At 34.6% G+C, this 23,248-nt stretch overlaps 1 protein-coding gene across 3 annotated transcripts in view; it reads left to right on the forward strand.

Moving 5' to 3' along the window:
• Positions 1-23,248, forward strand: part of LOC132738787 (uncharacterized) — a 51,997-nt gene that overhangs the window by 22,956 nt on the left and 5,793 nt on the right. For all 3 annotated transcript variants that reach the window (XM_060726383.1, XM_060726382.1, XM_060726384.1), the window contains 2 exons: positions 11,984-12,769; positions 13,089-13,178. In XM_060726383.1, coding sequence (XP_060582366.1) covers positions 11,984-12,769; positions 13,089-13,178 — 876 coding nt within the window. The remainder of the gene's footprint in view (positions 1-11,983; positions 12,770-13,088; positions 13,179-23,248) is intronic.

Below are 23,248 nucleotides of genomic sequence, written 5' to 3' on the forward strand. Positions count from 1 at the left end.
CAATCATCATCAAACTTGGTCAGGATGCTGGTCAGGATGCTTGTCTAGGTGATAGCTCGGATTAGTTCAAACATGGGTCATCTCGAATAAAAAACTAGGTCACAAGAGCTAAAAATAGAAAAACCTTGTTAACACTAGCGGTCACATTTTTGACTTGATCATCATCAAACTTGGTCAGGATGCTTGTCTATGTAATTGCTCGGATGCTCACTTTATCTAGAGAATCTGAACAAAGCAGGCCTTCATGTATGTGTACTGCACAGCACCTAGAACCAGCAGGTATGAGTATTTTCTGTTCTATTAACACATTGAATTTGGCCTCTGAAGACAGAACAACTAATTTTGTCAGACTAAACAATTTGAATGTGTTTTACTGGTAGTAAATCTGGTACTGGTAACATAATCTGGATCTGACTGGTTGCTGTCTTTTCTTGTAAAAGATGATGATTCTAATTCATAGTATTTGTCTACATTTGTTACAAATTATTTCATTGTCTTTAACATCAACAACTAACTGTTTTTAGCTCACCTTGCACAAAGTGCAGGTGAGCTTTTAGGATGGCCAACCAAATGCGTCCGTCGTCCGGCGTCTGTCCACATCTTGTATTTTTGTCTCAACAGACATTGTTATGAAGATTTTTCTGTTAAAGCATAAGAAGGATGAAAAGTTTGTTGACCGTGAATGTTAATTCAAAACATAGTCAATCAGAATAGCACAAATTTGAGAGCTACAGTGAAGTTGATTTCCCCATTCAATAATGAATTCTTCCATTAATTTCGTAACACCATCAGAAAGGAAGACTGTGTCATTTCCGAAATACAATGTAAAATATTTCGGTTCTTGACAATGACTTGCACATCTTATTGTGTAAGATATTGCACAAAGAAATGAAAGTGAACAAAAAATGTTGTTTTTTTTTCCACAAAAATTAGTTGATTAAGATAAAAGTTTAATTTACAGTACGGATATTACTTTTTGTATCCTTCCGGTTTGCGGGAAAAATCATATCTACACCGCTCTTACTGATGAACGAATTATGCCATAATATTTCATTCTGAGATCAATCATACGATTCAAATCATTAAATAATGCATACCAACTGGGACATACGGTTATCGTATCTCCCAGATACCAACCAGTCCATAAAAAAACTTTGCCTGAGAATACATCAGCTGTATTAATCTGACCTCGAGTTTGAGATTATAAATTATACTAAACCGGAAGTACATGACGAAACGTCCGCCAATCAAGAAAATTGAGAAATTATGTAACATAAACTCGTATTTCATAACATTGAAGTGAAGATGAATACAATTATCGGTGTGCTTTGTTGAAACAGGTATTTTGTTAACTAATTGTGAAGTATTAAGGCATGACATTCAGTATTAATGTAAATATCACCTCCCGATGTCCCGTGTTATGATTTATGAAATTATACATGTACAATGTCATGTCAATAAATGTAAGTGAAAATGGAACAATAATTATGGTAATTATCAATGGTGCTAGTAATACTTAATTATCTTTATCATATTGTTAACTAAGCAAGAAAATTACGTAATTTTAAAATATATTAACCTCACAATATAATCAATTTAAGCTTGAAAATCTTCTTAAAAGGACTTCCCAAACAGTAATTTTTGAATTAATTTTTAAAACATGAAAATGGTTCATGTAGAGAAATAAGAGAAGAAAAAACTGAATTGACTCATGAAAATTTTGGTCAAACAGTGAAATTCTGACCTTCCTGAGATCCCTGCTGTTTGTTGTTGTTGTTGTTTTTTTTTTTTAGAAAGGGTGTTCTAATATGTTATTATATGATAAACCACAGATGCTTTGGCCAACAAGATACCCCTGAGTAAACACTATCAAAAAATATTTTAATATTTAAACACTAATGGGATATCTGTTACAACTATAATACTGATTTTCGAAAAAAATTTACATGTATGAAAAAAAAATACTGTTTACCATCATGTACTGAGACTTGATTCCGGGCAGGCAGGCAAATTGGTTGGGGCATTTTTTCGTAACAGTTTTCTCAGCAACTACTTATTAGAGCCTCATGATATTTAGTATGCAGCATTAACACATTGTCCCATACCATGGGATTCGATTTTAGGTCTGTCGCTCATCCACTTCATGTTTACTGACTTAGTTAAATTCATGATAATGGTTAATGGTACAAATTTTTCGTAACAATTTTCTAATTAGTTAAATTCATAATAATGATGAATGGTACGAGTTTTTCGTAACAATTTTCTCAGCAACTACTTATTACAGCCTCTTGATGTTTGGTAAACAGCCAGGTATGTGGCTCATCCACTTACAGTTTTCTGACCTAGTGAAATTTTCGGGAATAATTGTAAGTGGAAGGAAATTTCCGTAACAGTTTTCTTATGAACTACATATCACAGCCTCTTGATATTTGGTATTCTGACTGCAAAGTTCAGGTCTATCGCTTATCCACTTCCTGTTTACCGACTAAGTTTAATGGTCAATGGTAGGAAATTTTAGTAACATCACAGCCTCATGAGTCATGTTATTTGGTATACAAATGCAACCCGGCAATTTCTGTCTTTGACCCATTTTTATTGCAGTATTATCCAAATTTGTACATTGTCTTGTTAATTATGATGTCATTGTTAAAGTTTTCATGATGTAAACACGCTACAGGGAGTGTATTTTTTAGCAACCTGTACTTAAAAGAAAAGAAAAAAAGAGGTATTTCTATACACTTGTTAGCATTCCTGTTGCTGTCGGCCAAAAATACATTACATTTAACACTGACCTTTAAATAACATTAACAATTTTTATAAACCTGTTGCTTGTTTTCAAAAAGAAAAATAATTTATAAGATCTATTCCTTAAGGTGAGCGATATAGGGCCATCATAACCCTCTTGTTGACGATATTTTCTTACAGGTTTGCTTATGTGTCTTCTTTCTTTTGGTTTAGTTCTTTTCTTGCACACAACATAGACATAAAACTTTGGACCCAATCCAGGCAGCCTGAAAAAAAACTTAGTGCATCAATGATTTGACAGAAACAATATTTCCTCCTGTATTTCGGTTTTATCAACTAATAAATAAACTTTTAATTTTATTATTTTTTCACTCATTAAATAAATAATGATTTAAATATTAATTCTCATTTAATACCTGTTGTTTTGCTTACAAAAAAAAAAAGATTTAAAAAAAAAATGTACCTCATTCAGGGGTCGAACCACCAGCCTTATTTGATCAGCCATATAAAACATTTGTGTGTGGAGCACTTACAAATTACTTGATAAATATATACATTACCTTCAAACTGTTTCTAACTCTATTTAAGATTGAGCTCTACTTAGATAATGTTTGACTTTAAATTATGCAGATTAAACACAGATTTTGACAATTTCATGGATAAAACTATACTTACTTGGAAACTTCCTGTCACGGTTATCACAAAGTCATATCTGGACTGGAATACATTCTTAGGTTTGAGAATAAATCCTCACAAAATAAATAAACAAACGTTTTTGACTGTTTTAAACTTGTCAGTGTTACAGTAGTGTAGATTTACTAGTTGGTCAGGATGGTTGTTTTGATGATTTCTAGGTCAAGTTCAAATATTGGTTGTCTCTGGTCAAAAAGTAGGTCACAGGGGCTTAAAATAGAAAAATCTTGTTAACACTCTAGAGGCTGTAGTTTTGATCAAATTGGTTAGGAAAATTGTTCTGATGAAATCTAGGTCAGGTTTGATTATTGGTTGTCTTTGGTCAAAAACTAGGTCACAGGAGCTATTGTTAACACTGGTGGTTACAGTTTTGATAAAAAAAAAAATTAGAAATTTGTCAGGAAGGTTGTTTTGATGATTTTTAAGTCAAGTTGGAATATAGGTTGTCTCTGGTCAAAAAGTAGGTCACAGAATCTAAAAATAGAAAGATCTTGTAAACACTCTTAAGTGGCTGCAGTTTTGATCCAAATGTCCTGGAAATTGATTAGAAAGATTGTTTTGATGAAATTGACCAGGAAGGTTGTTTTGATGATTTCTATGTCAAGTTCGAATATGGGTTGTCTCTGGTCAAAAAATGGGTCACAGAATGTAAAAATATAAAAATCATGTTAACACTAGTGGCTGCAGTTTTTATCCAAATATCCTTGACCAATTTAGAAGGTTGTTTTGACGATTTCTAGGACAAGTTTGAATATGGGTCATCTCAGGCAAAACACTCGGTCACAGGAGCTAAAAATAGAAAAATCTTGCTAACACTCTTGTGGCTTCAGTTTTGAACCAAATATTCTGGAAATTTGTCAGGATAATTGTTTTGATGATTTCTAGGCAAAGTTCAAATATTGGTCGTCTCCCATCAAAAACTAGTCACAGGAGCTAAAGATAGAATATTCTTGTTAACACTCTAGTAGCTGCATTTTTATGGTCCCCTTCGAAGAAGAGGGGGTATATTGTTTTGCTAATGTCGGTTTGTCTGTCGGTCTGTCTGTCGGTCTGTCCGTCGGTAGACCACATGGTTTCCACTGATTATCTTGAAAAGTATTTATCGCAAAGTCTTCAAATTTCACATAGTGATTGGTCATAACTAGAAGATGACCCCTATTGATTTTGGGGTCACTAGGTCAAAGGTCAAGGTCACAGGGACCTTAAATGTCAAAATGGTTTCCGGTGATTATCTTGAAAAGTGTGTATCACAAAGTCTTCATATTTCACACAGTGATTGGTCATAACTAGTAGATGACCCCTATTGATTTTGGGGTCACGAGGTCAAAGGTCAACCTCACAGGGGCCTTAAATGTCAAAAGGGTTTCCGCTGATTATCTTGAAAAGTATGTATCACAAAGTGTTCATATTTCACATAGTGATTGGTCATCAATAATAGATGACCCCTATTAATTTTGGGGTCACTAGGTCAAAGGTCAAGTCACAGGGGCCTTAAATGTCAAAATGGTTTCCGCTGATTATCTTGAAATGTATGTATCACAAAGTGTTCATATTTCACATAGTGATTGGTCATCAATAGTAGATGACCCTATTGATTTTGGGGTCACTAGGTTAAAGGTCAAGGTCACAGGGACCTTAAATGTCAAAATGGTTTCCGATCATTATCTTGAAAAGTATTTATCACAAAGTCTTCATATTTCACATAGTGATTGGTCATCACTAGTAGATGACCCCTCTTGATTTTGAGGTCACTATGTCAAAGGTCAAGGTCACAGGGATCTTAAAATGTCAAAATGGTTTCCGCTGATTATCTTGAAAAGTATTTATCACAAAGTCTTCATATTTCACATAGTGATTGGTCATAACTAGTAAATGACCCCTATTGATTTTGGGGTCAGTAGGTCAAAGGTCAAGGTCACAGGGGCCTTGAATGTCAAAAGGGTTTCCGCTGATTATCTTGAAAAGTATGTATCACAAAGTATTCATATTTCACACAGTGATTGGTCTTAACTAGTAGATGACCCTTATCAATTTTGGGGTCACTAGGTCAAAGGTCAAGGTCACATGGGCCTTAAATATCAAGATAGTTTCCGCTGATTATCCTGAAAAGTATGTATCACAAAGTCTTCATATTTCACATAGTGATTGGTCATCACTAGTAGATGACCCCTATTGATTTAGGGGTCACTAGGTCAAAGGTCAAGGTCACAGGGGCCTTAAATGTCAAAATGGTTTCCGCTGATTATCTTGAAAAGTATGTATCACAAAGTCTTCATATTTCACATAGTGATTGGTCATAACTAGTAGATGACCCCTGTTGATTTTGGGGTCACTAGGTCAAAGGTCAAGGTCACAGGGGCCTTAAAATTTCAAAATGGTTTCCGCTGATTATCTTGAAAAGTATGTATCACAATGTCTTCATATTTCACATAGTGATTGGTCATCACTAGTAGATGACCCCTATTGATTTTGAGGTCACTATGTCAAAGGTCAAGGTCACAGGGATCTTAAAATGTCAAAATGGTTTCCGCTGATTATCTTGAAAAGTATTAATCACTAAGTTTTCATATTTCACATAGTGATTGGTCATACGTAGAAGATGACCTCTATTGATTTAGTGGTCATTAGGTCAAGGGTAAATGTCACATGGGCCTTAAATGTCAAAATGGTTTCCGTTGATTTTTCCATAATTGAACACTTCCATGTACCCATTTTTAGCAAGTTTCTGTAATAAAATTACCAATTATGTGAGTCAATGGCTAAAAAGAGGGGGTATATGTGTCCGACATTCTTGTTTATCTAAATATCCTGGAAATTGTTCTGAAAATTTCTTTTGATAATTTGTAGGTCTAGTTCGAATATCACCTAGGGTGAATAACTAGGTCACGCTGCCCAAATATGTAAAAAAAACCTTATTAATACTCTTATGGTAACATTTTTGACTGAATTGTCATCTAACTTGGTCTGGATGCTTATCTAATTAATTGCTTGAAGGAGTTCGAACATGGGTCATCTCTGATGTAAAACTAGGTCACAGGAGCTAGAAATAGAAAAATCTTTTGAACTCTCTAGTTGCTACAGCCTACTGTTGGGTATCCTGGAAATTGGTCTACAAATTTATTATGCCCCCCGCCATGTAATGGCCGGGGCATATAGTGTTACCCTGTTCCGTCCTTCCGTCCTTCCATCCTTCCGTCATTCTGTCATTCCGTCATCATCAGTTTCCGTTCATTATCTTAAGAACGGTTGCACACATTCAACTCAAATTTGACATATGGATATGTCATGAGAAATGCAGGTCAAGTTCGAATTTGGTCATGGTTCGATGATTTTTGGCAGAGTTATGCCCCTTTTACTTTGAAAATAATATGAAATTTCAGTTTCCGTTCATTATCTCCCCAAAGGTACAACACATTCAACTCAAACTTGACATATGGATATGTCATGAGAAAATACAGGTCAAGTTCGAATTTGGTCATGGTTCGATGACTTTTGGCAGAGTTATGCCCCTTTTACTTTGAAAATAATATGAAATTTTCAGTTTCCGTTCATTATCTCCCCAAAGATACAACACATTCAACTCAAACTTGACATATGGATATGTCATGAGAAAATACAGGTCAAGATCGATTTTGGTCGTGGTTCGATGATTTTTGGCAGAGTTATGCCCCTTTTACTTTGAAAATAATATGAAATTTTCAGTTTCCGTTCATTATCTCCCCAAAGGTACAACACATTCAACTCAAACTTGACATATGGATGCGTCAAAGGAATGTGCAGGTCAAGTTCAAATTTGGTCATGGTTCAATGATTTTTGGCAGAGTTATGCCCCTTTCACTTTGAAAGTGATATAAAATTTTCAGTTTCCGTTTATTATCTCCCCAATGGTACAACACATTCAACTCAAATTTGACATATGGGATATGTTTTTGGAATGCCCAGGCCAAGTTCGAGTTTGGTCATGGTTCAATGATTTTTGGCAGAGTAATGCCCCTTTCACTTTGAAAATAATATGAAATTTACAGTTTCTGTTCATTATCTACCCAACAGTGTTACATATTCAACTTAAATTTGACATATGGATATGTCAAAGGAATGGGCAGGTCAAGTTGGAATTTGGTCATGGTTTGATGATTTTTTGGCAGAGTTATGTCTTTTTCACTTTGAAAATAATATAGATACATCTTAGGAATAAGCAGTTTAAGTTTGAATTTGGTTGTAGTTCAATGATTTAAGACAAACTTATCTTTCCTGAATGTTGGAAAAATTTTGAACTTTCACTTTCAGCACTCTTACTTTTAGCCATTATTTTGGCTACAGATATGCAATATGCTATTTTTAAAAGGTTTAGACTGAATAATTTCAGTGCCTTGAACATTGTATGAAAATGGTTTGTGTTAACATTGAAAAGTTTTAAGGGCTTTGAACTTAAAATGAAAAAAAATAATTAAAGCACCATCTGAAATTTTGGCTGCATGCGGGGGCATCCGTGGCATGATGACACATTTCTAGTTTTGATGATTTCTAGGTCAAGTTCAAATATGGGTCACCTGGTTTCAAAAACTAGGTCACACTGCCAAAATATGGATAAACCTTGTTAACACTCTAGAGGTCACGTTTTTGACTGAATTGTCATCAAACTCAGTCAGGATGCTTGTCTAAGACATTGCTGGGTTGAGGTCGATGGGTCAAGGGAGGGATCTAGGGCCATCTTGGCCCTCTTGTATAATTTGTCAGAACGACTCCTATTATACCAATCATGCAATTATAATGAAACTTTACAGGATTGTTTGATGGCTAAAAGTCTTGTGCATATTACACAGGTTTTTAGGTTGAATGATTTTTTGCGCATGTATGGCTATCATGAGGCGACACATGTCACCACTGATGGCCCTTGTTGACATAAGGGTTAAGCCCCTTGGACTTAGAAAAATGCCAATTATTTGCAGTTTTCATTAATTTTCTTTGCAGAAATAATGCACTTACTGAAATGAAATTTGGTATACAGATTTATCATAAGAATATGTAGGTCAAGGTTTATGAGCAATATTTTTATGCTCCCCGAAAAAATTTCGGGGGAGCATATAGTCGCCGCCTTGTCCGTCCGTCCGTCCGTCTTTCCGTCCGTCCGTCCGTCCGTCCCCTTTTCTTGTCCGGGACATAACTTTGAAACAACAAGAGGTATCAACATGAATCTTTGTAGGCAGATAGATCTCATTGAGAAGGTGTGCAGTGCACAAGATCCGTAATTTTGCCTTGCCTAATTTTTGAATTATTCCCCTTTGTTTTTTTTACACTTTGAACATTGTCCGGAACATAACTCTAAAAGTATAAGAGGTATCAACATGAAACTTTGTAGGTAGATAAATCTCAATGAGTAGGTGTGCAGTGCACAAGAACCATAACTCTGCCTTGCCTAATTTTTAATTATCCGCCTTTATTTATTTTACACTTTGAACTTTGTTCGGGTCATAACTCTAAAGCTATAAGAGGTATCAACATGAAACTTTGTAGGTACATAGATCTCATTGAGTAGGTGTGCAGTGCGTAAGAACCGTAACTATGCCTTGCCTAATTTTTGAATAACCCCCTTTGTTTTTTTTACACTTTGTCCTCTGTCCGGGACATAACTCTAAATGTATAAGAGGTATCAACATGGATCTTTGTAGGTAGATGGGTCTCATTGAGTAGGTGTGCAGTGCACAAGAACGTAACTCTGCCTTGTCTTATTTTTGAATTACCCCCTTTGTTTATTTTACACTTTGATCTTTGTCCGGGACATAACTCTAAAAATACAAGAGGTATCAACATGAAACTTTGTAGGTAGATAGATCTCATTGAGTAGGTGTGCAGTGCACAAGAACGGTAACTCTGCCTTGCCTACTTTTGAAGTTATTGCCCTTTGTTCATTTTGACACTTTGACTTTGTCTGGGACATTACTCTAAAACTATAAGAGATATCAACATGAAACTTTGTAGATAGATAGGTCTCATTGGGTGGAAGTGCAGTGCACAAGAACCGTAACTCTGCCTTGCCTTATTTTGAAGTAATTGCCCTTTGTTTAATTTTTTACTTTTTGACTTTGTCCTGCGACAATACTTTAAAACTATTAGAGATATCAACATGAAACTTTGTAGGTAGCTAGATATAATTGGATAGAATTGCAATGCTTAAAGAACCTAAACAAAGCCTGGTCTAATTTTGGAGTTATTGCCCTTTGTTCATTTTTACACTTTGACTTTTACCTGGGACATAATTCTGATATCATCAGGAAACTTTATAGATAGATAGATCTCATTGAATAGAAGTGCAGTGCAAAAAAACATAACTCCGCTTTGCCTAATTTTGGAGTTTTTGCCCTTTGTTCATTTTTTTTATACTTTCCTGTGTCCAGAACCTTCTCGGGGAGCATCACCCGGTTCAACCGGTTCTTGTTGACAGAGTTATGTCCTTTGGACTTAATAAATTTTACAATTGATTGCTCTCTATTCACTATCTCTGGCCAAATTAATTACTTATTATGCCCCCACTTCGAAGAAGAGGGGGTATATTGCTTTGCACTTGTCGGTCCGTACGGTCCGTCGGTCTGTAGACCAAATGGTTTCCGAGTGATAACTAAGGGGTCAAAGGTCAAGGTCACATTGACCTTGTAGGTAAAAACGGTTTCCGATCAATAACTAAAGAACCCTCAGGCCTAGAAACTTCAAACTTTGTATGGTGATTGGTCATAACCAGCAGATGACGCCTATTGATTTTGGGGTCAAAGGTCAATGTCACATTGACCTTTGAGGTATAAACGGTTTCCGATCAATAACTAAAGAACGCTTAGGCCTAGGAACTTCAAACTTGGTAAGATGATTGGTCATGACCAGCAGGTGACCCCTATTGATATTGGGGTCAAGGGGTCAAAGGTCAAGGTCACATTGACCTTGTAGGTAAAAACGATTTCTGATCAATAACTAAAGAACGCTTAGGCCTAGAAACTTCAAACTTTGTATGGTGATTGGTCATAACCAGCAGATGACGTCTATTGATTTTGGGGTCAAAGGTCAAGGTCACATTGACCTTTTAGGTATAAACGGTTTCCGATCAATAACTAAAGAACGCTTAGGCCTAGGAACTTCAAACTTGGTAAGATGATTGGTCATGACCAGCAGGTGACCCCTATTGATATTGGGGTCAAGGGGTCAAAGGTCAAGGTCACATTGACCTTGTAGGTAAAAACGATTTCTGATCAATTACTAAAGAACGCTTAGGCCTAGGAATTTCAAACTTTGTATGATGATTGGTCATGACCAGCATATAACCCCTATTGATTTTGGGGTCAAAGGTCAAGGTCACATTGACCCTTTAGGTAAAAACGGTTTCCGATCAGTAACTTAAAGAGGCTTAGGCCTATGTACTTCAAACTTGGTATGATGATTGGTCATGACCAGCAGATGGCCCCTATTGATTTTGGGGTCAAGGGGTCAAAGGTCAAGGTCACATTGACCTTGTACGTAAAAACGGTTTCCGATCAATAACTAAAGAACCCTTAGGCCTAGGAACTTCTTACTTGGTATGATGATTGGTCATGACCAGTAGATGACCCCTATTGATTTTGGGGTCAAGGGGTCAATGTCATATTGACCTTGTACTTAATGACCGTTTCTTACCAATAACTCAACAACTCAAGTTGCCTTGGTTGATATTTTTATGTGCTTTTGGTATACACATTTGAAGGTCTTATGTAATATAACAACTTGGCTGTCATTAATGAGGCCTATGTGATTCATAAAATTTATGTATATATTAATTGGTAAGATTTTTAATAACTTTAATTGCTGCACACAACCTATGGGGTCACAATAATTATTACCTTGTGACTAGTCATGACCAGTAGATACTTGATAACCCTTATTAATTGCTTGTTCACTGGGTCAGAAGTCATGCATAATAACCTGATCACATGACAAATTGGCTGCCGATAGGGGGCATACATGTTTTACAAACATATCTTGTTTGATAATGCTCAGCTATCAGAACTTATGGGAAGATATAAATTAATCAATATAAAATCTGTTAAAACTCATATCCAGGGCTCATGTTTAGATAATTTATATCTAGCATTATACTTGCTAAACACATGCCATGTCTGCTTTACACATATTACTCGGACCAATGCTATGTCACTCTGTAACTACAGAGGTCATATGATTAAAGGAAATAAAGAATGCAATAAAAAATAAGATTGTTGAATATGTTTATTAATAATAATTTATAATTAAGAAGTGTAGTCAAACCTATGTAATGGTCTATATGTCATCCATAGGTTTGTGCTATTTATAGTTCAAAAACATTTTTGCTAAGACATTTCATACTTGATATTTTGTTGCATCTCAGAAAGTACCGATAGATGACTAGGTTGTTGCATCTCAGATAGTACCGGTAGAGACCCCTTTTGATTTAAGTTCAAAAGGTAAATTTCATTTCCATGTACACTGCGTAAAATATACACTGGCGTGAGAGGCATAAGTATTTTACAAACATCTCTTGTTTCATTAGAATTACTACAGAAAGATGATACAGTTCAACTATACTCTAGCTCAGATTCTTCAGAATCCATTGTAGAGACCATTCCATGTGAAGACCTGGATGAACAAATTAGAGAGTGGGAAAATTCTTCAACTTCTTCTATGACCAGTATAACACATATTGCAGATGATAAGGAAAAAAATATTAAATTAGACACAGTTTCTGAAGGAATAGGTGTATGTCCTTTACAAGGGACTGATTGTGTATCTGGTCGTAAAGTTGACAATGCTGCTAAAATACCTCAGACTCAAATTGCCAGAGGTAAAGAAGAAAATAAAGTTCCAGAGACACTGGATTTCAGCATAGAGAAAGTTGGTAATAGATTTATACTTAAATGTAACAATCTTGTAGTAAAAGTCCCACAGCTGGAAGGAGCTTCAGGTGTGAGTGTATACAAAGATTTTATTTTGATTGATAATGAGCCTATATATAATATAAAAATAGAAAATGGAAAAGTAAAGATATCTAAAATAGGAGATGCTGAATGTGAAGTTAATAGAATTGACAACAATAGCACAAACAATTCAGGAAACAATGAAAGTGGCCTATATGTAGAAAGTCAGCAGCCTCAAAATGTTGAAGAAGAATTAGACATTAAAAAAGTAAGGGGAACAACTCAAGATATGCAGAATGTTTTAAATCAACCACAAGAGAATGGAACAAATCCATGGAACCATCATGATACAGTGGCTGATGTCAAACATACTGGCTCATTTGATGCTGATGTATTGAAAGAAGGAGGGAAAACAGCTTTTGGTGAGATAATTTTCCAGCTTGAAAATATAGACATAGATGGTATTCATTCATTAAACAATGCATGCATGTAAAATATGATGCATGCCTTAAATTAACAAAGCTGTGGATCATTGAATGTATTGCAAATCTGTAAAAGAATTATAATATAATGTACAAAGAATGTTTTTGTTAGTGACTGTTGTTTGAATTTCTTCTGTTTTTGTTTTGATGAACAACTTAGTTTGAATATATGATTTATTAGAATAAAAAGTTACAAAAAAAAATTCTGATAAACAGTTATAATCTTGTATCGAAAGATTCATTTATTTTTAATTTGTAGATATTACGAGAGAACAACAGCAGTCATTAGAAGAAGCAGTATCTAAAGACGAAAAACCACCTAAACCAGCAGCTAGATCAACAATTAAAAGTATGCTTTGTCCACTTTTTAGCTCACCTGTCACGAAGTGACATGGTGAGCTTTTGTGATTGCTTTTCGTCCAGCCGTCCGGCGTCCGGCCGTAAACTTTTACTTTTAACAACATCTCCTCATAAACCTCTTAGCCAATTTCATCCAAACTTCACAGGAATGTTCCTTTGGTAGTCTACTTTAAAAAATTGTTCAAAGAATTTAATTCCATGCAGAACTCTTAAAAAATCTTCTTTTAAAAACCTGAAAGAGCTTAAGAGCTTAAATATTTGGCATAAAACATCATCTAGTCAGTGTCTACCAAGTTTGTTCAAATAAATGCCCAAGGGTCAAAATTGATTTTTCTTATTTGTATATAGAAAAAACTTAAAAAATCTTCTTTTGAAAAACCAAAATAGCTAGAGCTTAGATATAAAGCATGAAACATCTTCTAGTGGGTGTCTACCAAGCTTGTTCAAATAAAAGCCCTGGGGTAAAAATGGCCCTGTCTCAGAGGGGTCATTGATTTTTCTTATTTGTATAAAGTAAAATAGTAAAAACTTAACAAAATCTACTTTTGTAAAACCAAAATATCTAGAGCTTAGATATTAAACATTAAAAATTGTTTAAATTATAGCCCTAGGGTCAAAATTAACCCCGCCCGAGGGGTCTTTGATTTTCATTATATACATATAGTAAAATCTTCTTGTAAGAAACAGAAAGACCTAGAGCATAGATATTTGCCATGAAACATCTTCTAGTAGGTGTCTACCAAGTTTGTTCAAATAAAAGGCCTGGGGTCAAAATTGCCCCGCCCCAAGGGCCATTGTTTATCCCCTTATGTATATAGTAGTAATTTAATAAGTCTTCTTTTGATAACCCAAAGAGCTAGAGCTTATATATTTATCATGAAACATCTTCTGATGTGTATCTACAGTGCAACTTCCGAATTCCGGAACTTCTAAAATCCGGAAACTTCTAAAAACCGAACAATTTTTTCGGTCCCGATTTTCCCCCTTCTATTTTCTATTAATATAATACTTCTGAATTCCGGAACTTCTAAATTCTGAATTCCGGACGATATTTTCATAAAATTAGAGTCAAATCAATGCAATTTTACCTCCAAAAACCGGAAATATCCAAAGGTGTGACATACATTGTAAATCGAGAATGTTTACCCTGCAGGAAGATTTAATCTCCCTATCGATTGTTTACTAATTAGCGGTGATCGTGTAATTTGACACGCATTAAAATCACAAACTGTGAAATGGTATGTTTGAAGTGATGGGTTAATCAAAGTAATTTACTGTGGTCAGTTAATTTGAAGTGTTTATTAGCGGATTAAATGACAATTAATTGGACAATGTATGCATCAAACGTCTTTAGGGATTTTATTGCATTTGATGTAATAATTAATTAACTAGCATCGGACGATATGTAAGTTTATGCAATTAACAACATTTCTACAAACTGATAGAAATTCAAAAGCATTTGCAGGTAAGATAAAAATGTATTCTTTTCATGCACATCTTTATCTTGATTAAAAGACTATTATATATGATATTACAGTAATGGCCACATCTTCCTTGACATTTAGTTATATTAAGTGGCTTAGTCTTGTCCACATTATCATAAACCTCTGAATTCCGGAAACCTCTGAAATCCGAACTTTTTGACAAGTCCCATGGGTGTTCGGTTTTCGGAAGTTACACTGTACCAAGATTGTTCAAATAAAAGCCCCTGAGTTAAAATTGGCCCCACCCTTGGGCCTATAATCAGGTGAGCTATATCAGGGGCATCATGGCCCTCTTGTTCATTGACCTAGCATTACAAACATGGTTTTGTGTTTTTGGCTGAAGATAGTAATCATTTAGCTTACATTTGGTCTGTAGCAGTTGATATAATTGGTGTTTAACATAGTTTGAGAAGAAATAAAGGCAAATTGTTCTTCAAACACTACCCTCCAACAACATTTGCAAATGAAATCCATGTGTTTGTAGTTTCATATATTTCAAAATTTAAATTATTTGAAAGTTTATATTTGACTTTTGGTGATTGGAATGGAGACACATACAGTCACTGTTTAGTCTGTCTGTCAATTCACCTGTCCCTCTGGATCCATGCCTCAGAATCCCTCCATCCAGTTCTCTTGAAACTCTGCTGGGATGTTTATATGAATAGGAATTTGGTGATCACCAACTTTTATCAAGGTCATATTATTTCATTTTGCCTTATAATGTTCATATTAGTTTTTCGTTTAAGGATCCGATTCATTCTTTGTCATTATTTTATTGTTAATTAATTAATTAGTATGAATTAAAATGGACAAATTTGATTAATACTTGGACATAAGATCACAAATGACAACACTAACATGTTGAATGATTTAGATATGACCTTAATCTGTAAATGACCTTAACTGTCAATTTTAATTTATTTTATTTTATACAAGAAAAGAGTGTTTTCTTGGAGCATTCATTACTTCAATATTCTTCCTCAGATTTGTTTGAATTTCAAAGTTTTCTAAAGCTGTAATTTGATGTAAGATTATGTGGAGATCTCAAATGGGTTTTTGTGTTTCCTGCTACAGAGTAGCAGACATACATAGGGATCACTTCTCTGTCTTTCATATCTCCATCCATCACAAAATTTGTGGTATACTTTCTTGTGTCAAAACCTATTCAGGGAGCATCACCTGGTTCAACCGGCTCTTGTGTTAATTTTGAGGTCACAGTTACACTTTGTGTAAATTCCTTGTCTTTGACAATAGCTTAAGAAGCTATGAGCCAAAATTTATGAAACTTTCCTCATGGTCTTTGGGAAATTCCTAGATTCCCCACATACTGGATTTCAAAAATATAGGAAAAAATATAGTATCTTAAATGCCCAGAGTAAAGAATCTTTAATGCTTATAAAGGTTATTTAGTGTGTCTTCAATGCTGAGGCTAAAGATAATTGAAATGTTTCAAAGTAGATATCTATAAATGTTAAATACTTCATGTTGTTTGAGTAAAATAAATATGTCATAAAATGGCCCATTTATTTAGAAATAATCACCATTAATGGGAATAAATATCAAGTGAGAAATCAAGGGTAAGTTTGGCCCTTTGTTTGTTTATATTCTTAATTAGTCCCCTACCGGTTTACCGGAGGGGACTTTAGGTTTACCCTCCGCCCGTCTGTCTGTCAGTCCGTCCGTCCGTCCACAAAACTGGATCCCGCGATAACTTGAAAAGTACTGAAAATATTTTTATGAAACTTGATATATGGATAGATGGCAGTTATATGGAGATTATGCATGTCTTTTTCTTTTCTTCCTATGTTGAAAATTCTGGTTGCTATGGCAACAAATAGGCTTAAAATATGGCAAATTTTACACATGAACTGGATCCAGTGATACGCAAAAAGTACTCGAAATATTTTTATGAAACTTGAAATATGGGTAGATGGCAATCTGGAGATTATGCACGTCTTTTTCTTTTCTTCCTATGTTGAAAATTCTGGTTGCTATGGCAACAAATAGACTGAAAATATGGCAAATTTTACACATAAACTAGATCCTGTGTTAACGCAAAAAGTAATAGAAATATTTTTATGAAACTTGTAATATGGGTAGATGGTTGTCTGGAGATTATGCACGTCTTTTTCTTTTCTTCCTATGTTGAAAATTCTGGTTGCTATGGCAACACAATGACTAAACAAATGGCAAATTTTACACATACACTGAATCCAGTGATAACTCAAAAAGTACTGGAAATATTTTTATGAAACTTGACATATGGGTAGATGGCAGTCTTGAGATTATGCATGTCTTATCTGTTCTCCCTATTTTGAAAAAATATTGGTCGCCTTGGCAACAAATAGGCTTAAAACATGGCAAATATAACATTATTTGTGATTAGTCAAAAAGAGCTGAAATTTTTTTATGAAATTGCATCTTTAATTCAAGAGTTATCTCTTTAAGAATTTTGCTTTTAAAAATGTTATATTTGGTAACAGGGATGTTTCAAATATTAACTTTAGAGTGTCCTTCAGTCCGTCTGTCTGTCTGTTCATAAAAACTGTTTCCTGTGATCACTTTTAAAGAACTTTTCCAACAAATTTACTTAAAATATAGAAAAATTGAAACATTAGTTGATTAGTTGATGGGGTTCTAACCGGTAGGGGACTTATGGATTGCTTGCAATACTATGATAATTGCTTGTGTTTAAAAGGAAATTTATATTACATATAATTGTTTGTGTGAGGCAGTTCCTAGACAATGGGCCCTTAATGTTTACATTTTAGAGAGCTAAATGTATATTGAAAACAAAACTGAAACATTTCTTGATTCTGTCACTATTTTAATACCCCCCCCCCCCCGAAACGAAGTGGGAGGATATATAGCAGTCACTGGTCCAGCAGTCAATTTCAATTTTCCTTGTCCAGAGCATAACTTGAAGACGAATGGTTGGAATTCAATACAACTTCACACAATGTTCAAGCACATTGAAAGGTAGTGCAGTGCACAGGAACCATAACTCCATCTTGACTTATTACAGAGTTATTGCCCTTTGTTACTTTTACTTTACTTTTCCAGAGTATTGCTTGAAAACTACTGGTTCAGGGTTGCCAGCGGACTTGAAAAGTCAGGGAAATGTGTTATTTTTTCAAGATCAGGGAATTGTCAGGAAATTTTGAAAATTGGTCAGTGAAAAATAAAAATCCAAATAAGTCAGGGAAAAGTCAGGGAAAAATAATTTTGAAGGACAAAATTTTTTTATTAATTGTTTGTTTATGGCAGTCTTGAGTTTCTGGTCAAGTCGAGAAGTCTCGAAAGAAAAAAAAAAGAGCTAGATATAGAAATGAAAAATGTTGAACATCTTCAAAAGACATTGAAGGTTTGAAAAGTGTTAGTGATGTCTTGATGTATTGGATGTATGAATTTGACCGCACCTAAAAATGAGCTCCTCATTATTTTTACATAGCTTTTGCTGTATGCTATTATAGTTTTATATTTGTGTTTTATTTTACATAACTATTGACAGTCTGAGTATTACTTGTTGAAAATTCTCAACAGGGTGAAGAAACATCTGCTTCTCAAGTTATTAAAATGCCTTTATTTTGTCATATTTTCACAACATGTAGAATCAAAGTGCTGCAGCACTGAATGCCACGGACATGCAACCGGAGAGACATTATTTAAGGCTTTTATAGAAAAAAAAACACAAAACATATAACAGAGAAAATTTGTTCCATACAAGTTCGAGATTTGTAGAGCAATATATGTTGTGTCCCAATCTGATATAATTCAGATTTTCTACTTTCAAGCATTTAAATACAGAATGAAATTTATGCCTAAAAACTCTGGTCAAACTTGTAAATCAGTGTCCTTATCGATTTATTCCAAGAAATGATATGTAAATAGAAAAAAAAACTGTCAACGAAATATTTCTAAAATAAAACCATGCAAATAAACTTCAAGCATAATACATTACACATGTGAGAATGCTATTTAGAATTGTTTCGTGTTATATCATAGTGGGCATATAGACAATAAAATATAAGTCATTTGTATTTTTATTTCTCTTGGATATGTCTCATTAAAAATGTTTTTGGTTAAAATCATCAGCAATTAATATTGTATTTTTTAGATTTCTTTTATTTACAAGGTAAAGATGTAGAGGCCAGAGCACATGGTTTTTATTTTAATTTAAATGTCACTTAAGCACTACAGTGTTTAGTTGTCCTTTTCAATTTCACACTAAATTCCATTTTCAACTAATGTTTGCTTCTTACAATTGTAGAGAATTTCTAAAAGTATTGCATTTAATCCGCTGGTTTATTACATGTGTATATAATGTGTACTCCCTAATCGCCTGTCCGAAAATCAGCACAGGGTGAAGCAGAATCTATTTTTAGAATAGGGAAGGTTAACTCATATAATCGTGACCTAGAAAAATATGTAAACAAACCACAAGAATCGGAAGTAGAACTGATATTATAACTTGACCTTCAATAAAGATTACCATGAAAGACTACATGGTGGTAAAGTGTTGAAAAACTCTCTTGTTACATGCATTTTCAAAAATAGATATTTACACTAACCATTGCACTGTATCTAATTTATTAATAACTGCTGAATATTCAGCTAAACCCGCGGTATGAGTCACGAAAATAGTTCTTCTTTTGTTAATGCGCGAGTTATTCTAGAGTCACGAAAAACTTTTGATTTGTTAATAATAATGTTTTGTATAATGTAGAAATATTGATTTCCTACTAATAATTTCTTGGAACTCAGAGCTTACACCTTTATTATAGTATAATTTGTTGTCCTACTTTTTCGACAGCAGTAAATCGTTTCGGCAGTAATTTGCATATTGCGCAATAATACTACGGGACTACAAAGTTTTTATCAATCATATACGTTTATATTTTAACTTGAAATTGAAAAGGCTAAATATGGAAGATTTTAAGATATCCCGACAAAGTATGGGAGTTTTAAAGGATCAAATTCATGTACTATTTCTTGAGCTGTTAATCGGTTGAGGACACTTTGGGCGATTGTAGCCGACGAAATCCCATGTGTAGATGTCTTAGCTCTGAACGCGCCTGAGGGCGTGTCCTTCGCGAAAATGTCAATGAGCATCCTTTCTGAAAGGTGTTTTGTGCAAAAATGGATATGTTGTTTGCTGGGCACAGTTACAGACTGTTATATTTCTTTTACTCTGTAGCATTGACAATAATCTTAGTCAATAGTATGAAATATATACTTATTTTTTTTTAGCTTCAGTTGAGATAATCACTTGCTTTTTATACGCCCGTTTGAAAAACGGGACGTATTATGGGAACGCCCCTGGCGGGCGGGCGGCGTCCAATTTTGTCCGGAGCATATCTCCTACATGTATGGAGGGATTTTAATGAAACTTCATATAAATGTTCACCACTATGAGGAGCAGTGTCGCGCACATGAACCAGGTCTCTAGGTCAAAGATCAAGGTCACACTTAGAGCTCATTGAAAAATGCTTGTCCGGAGCAAAACTTCCACATGTATAGAGGGATTTCAATATTATTTGGCACAAATGTTCACCATTGTGAGGCGGAGTGTCGCGTGCAAGATTCAGGTCCTTGCGGCCAAGGTCAAGGTCACACATAGAGGTCAAAGTTCAGATAAAAATATGAAGATGTGTATATGGACCATTTAGTCATCATTTATTGAGGGATTGTAACACAAATGGTCATTATCAAGACTATGGCTGTGATACATATAATTTAGGTCAATATATACAAGGTCAAGGTCACTAAAGATGATGAAATATCCAGATTTTGTAAATAGAATTTAATCAAAGGGAGACAATAAAGTTATTACTTTGTTCATAAATGACTTACACAATTACTCCCCTTGATCTTTTTTCACTTTCAATTCTAAAAATAGAATTTAATCAAAGGGCATGAAATAATCCTCTTTCTTGGACTTGAGTATGTTCTAAAGAATGTAACATTTATTTACACATGTTTCATTCATTGGTCAAGATTCTTAACTGTGATAACTATGGTGTTCTGTAGACTTGGTATTTGTTCATAAAGATCATACAGTAATTACCTTATCAAATGTAAATACTTTCTCATAGAAATTTAATTATATTTTAATTTTCAAGTAAATATCAGTTCAGCTCATTCAAAGATTAAGAATTGTAATGAAATGTATTTCCCTAGAATAAAATCTTAAATCAGAATTTTCTAGTTATTAAATTACATGTACTTTTTATACGCACGTTTAAAAAAAAGATAAAAATATGAAGATGTGTATAGAGACGATTTAATCATCATTTATTGAGGGATTGTAACACAAATGGTCATTATAATGACTACGTATGTGACACATGTACTTTAGGTCAATATATGCAAGGTCAAGGTCACTAAAGATGGTGAAATATCCAGATTTTGTCTGGAGCATATCTCCTACATGTATGGAAGAATTTTTATAATACTTTATGGAAATGTTCACCACCATGATATGTATTGCTCCATGCATGATCCAGGTCTCCAGGTCAAAGGTCAAGGTCACACTTAGAGCTCATTGAAAAACGCTTGTCCGGAGCAAAACTTCTACATTCATAGGGGGTTTTCAATATAACTTGGCACAAATGTTCACCATTGTGAGGCTGAGTGTCGCATGCAAAATTCAGATCCCTGCGACCAAAGTCTAGGTTACACATAGAGGTCAAAGTTCAGATAAAAATTTGAAGATGGTTATAGGGACCATTTAGTCATCATTTATTGATGGATTGTAGCACAAATGGTAACTATCATGACTACAGGTGTTACACATTTAATTTAGGTTAATATTTGCAAGGTCAAGGTCACTGGAGATGATTAAATATCCAGATGTTGTCCGGAGCATATTTTCTACATGCATGGAGGAATTTTAATGTTACTTTTATAGAATTGTTCACCACCATGAGACGTAGTGCCCTGCACATAAACCAAGTCTCTAGGTCAAAGGTGAAGGTCACAGTTAGAGCTCATAGAAAAACACTTGTCTGGAGCAAAACTTCTACATGCATAGAGGGATTTCAATATAATTTCGCACAAATGTTCATCATTGTGAGGCTGAGTGCCGTGCATAAAATTCAGGTCCCTGCGACCAAGGTCAAGGTCACACATTCTGTGCATATCTTCCCTATTTATTTGTTTTAAGGTTCATTTAACAACACAGTGCCAAGAATAAAAACTTGCTTGCTAGATAACACTTATCCATAATGCCCCCATCTCCATCTAAAGCTTTTTCGTAAATGGGCGTATTTTGTGACTATGGCACCCTTGTTAATATATTGTTTAATCATTATAGTTTTTGTGTGTTTTGTGATATTTTATTATCATGTCAATGGCTAAAACATACATTATTTATTTTGTCAATAATCTTAGAAATATCGGTTTCAAATCTTGTTAGATTTGTGTGCTTATTTTGCATAGTTTAATTTATTACTGAAAACAAAACTACCAAACTTTGTTTAGATGTATAAAGAATGTTTTATTGTTGAAAAATGCTATGCCATATTGTTAAAAGAAACAAATAAACAACAAAAAAACTTATGGGTAGAATGAGTGGCTGTAGGGGAGATGGAGGTCGTTTAAGTGCGGTATTTTTGGTCAGTGAAAAGCCTAATTTGGTCAGTGAAATGTCATGGAATCTTATGAAGCTCCCTGAAAAATTTCGGGGGAGCATATAGTAGCCAGGTTGTCCATCCTTCAGTCCGTCCGTACATACGGACTTACGACCAGAATTCCTGTCCGGCCCATAACTTCATTATTTGAAGTCTGATTTTACAACTATTTCACAGAAATGATCACCATATTGAGAAAATATGTTGTGCGCAATATTTAGGTCGCTACCTTGAAGGCCAAGGTCACAACATGACCTTGCAGCAAAATCGTGTCTGGCCCCTAACTTCGTTTTTGAAGTCAGATTTCACAGAAATGATCACCATATTGAGACGATTTGTTGCGCGCATTTTACACTTTGAACTTTGTCTGTGACATAACTCTGACACTACAAGAGATATACCTTCCTGTATCCAAAACCTATTCAGGGAGATCAAGTCCCCCGGTTGAACTGGCTCTTGTTTTTCAATGGTGCTGGCAACCCTGTAGTTGGAATTCAAAACAACTTCATACAATGGTCAAGTGCAGTGAATTAAAGTGCAGTGCTAAGGAACCATAACTCTATTTGGACTAAATACATAGTTATTGACCTTTGTTACTTTTTGTCCAGTGCATTACTTAAAACTAATAGTTTCATTTAAATGCAACTTCATACAAATTGGTCAAGCGCAGTGATATGAAGTGCAATGCACAAGAAACTTAACTCTATTTGGACTTATTACATAGTTATTGTCCTTTTATTACCTTTTCTTGTCCAGTGCATAACTTAAAAACTAATAGTTGGAATTCATTACAACTTCATACAATGGTCAAGCCCAATGAGAGGAGATGCAGTGTACAATAACAATAACTTCATCTTCAGTTATTGCCCTGTGTTCATTTTCCTTGAATGGTGCATAACTTAAAAACTAATGTTTGGAATTCAATGCAACTTCATCCAATGGGC

Source organism: Ruditapes philippinarum, unplaced genomic scaffold, assembly GCF_026571515.1.
Source record: "Ruditapes philippinarum isolate M1 unplaced genomic scaffold, ASM2657151v2 ctg1078_1_1_1_1, whole genome shotgun sequence".
In the NCBI taxonomy this organism is placed as follows: domain Eukaryota; kingdom Metazoa; phylum Mollusca; class Bivalvia; order Venerida; family Veneridae; genus Ruditapes; species Ruditapes philippinarum.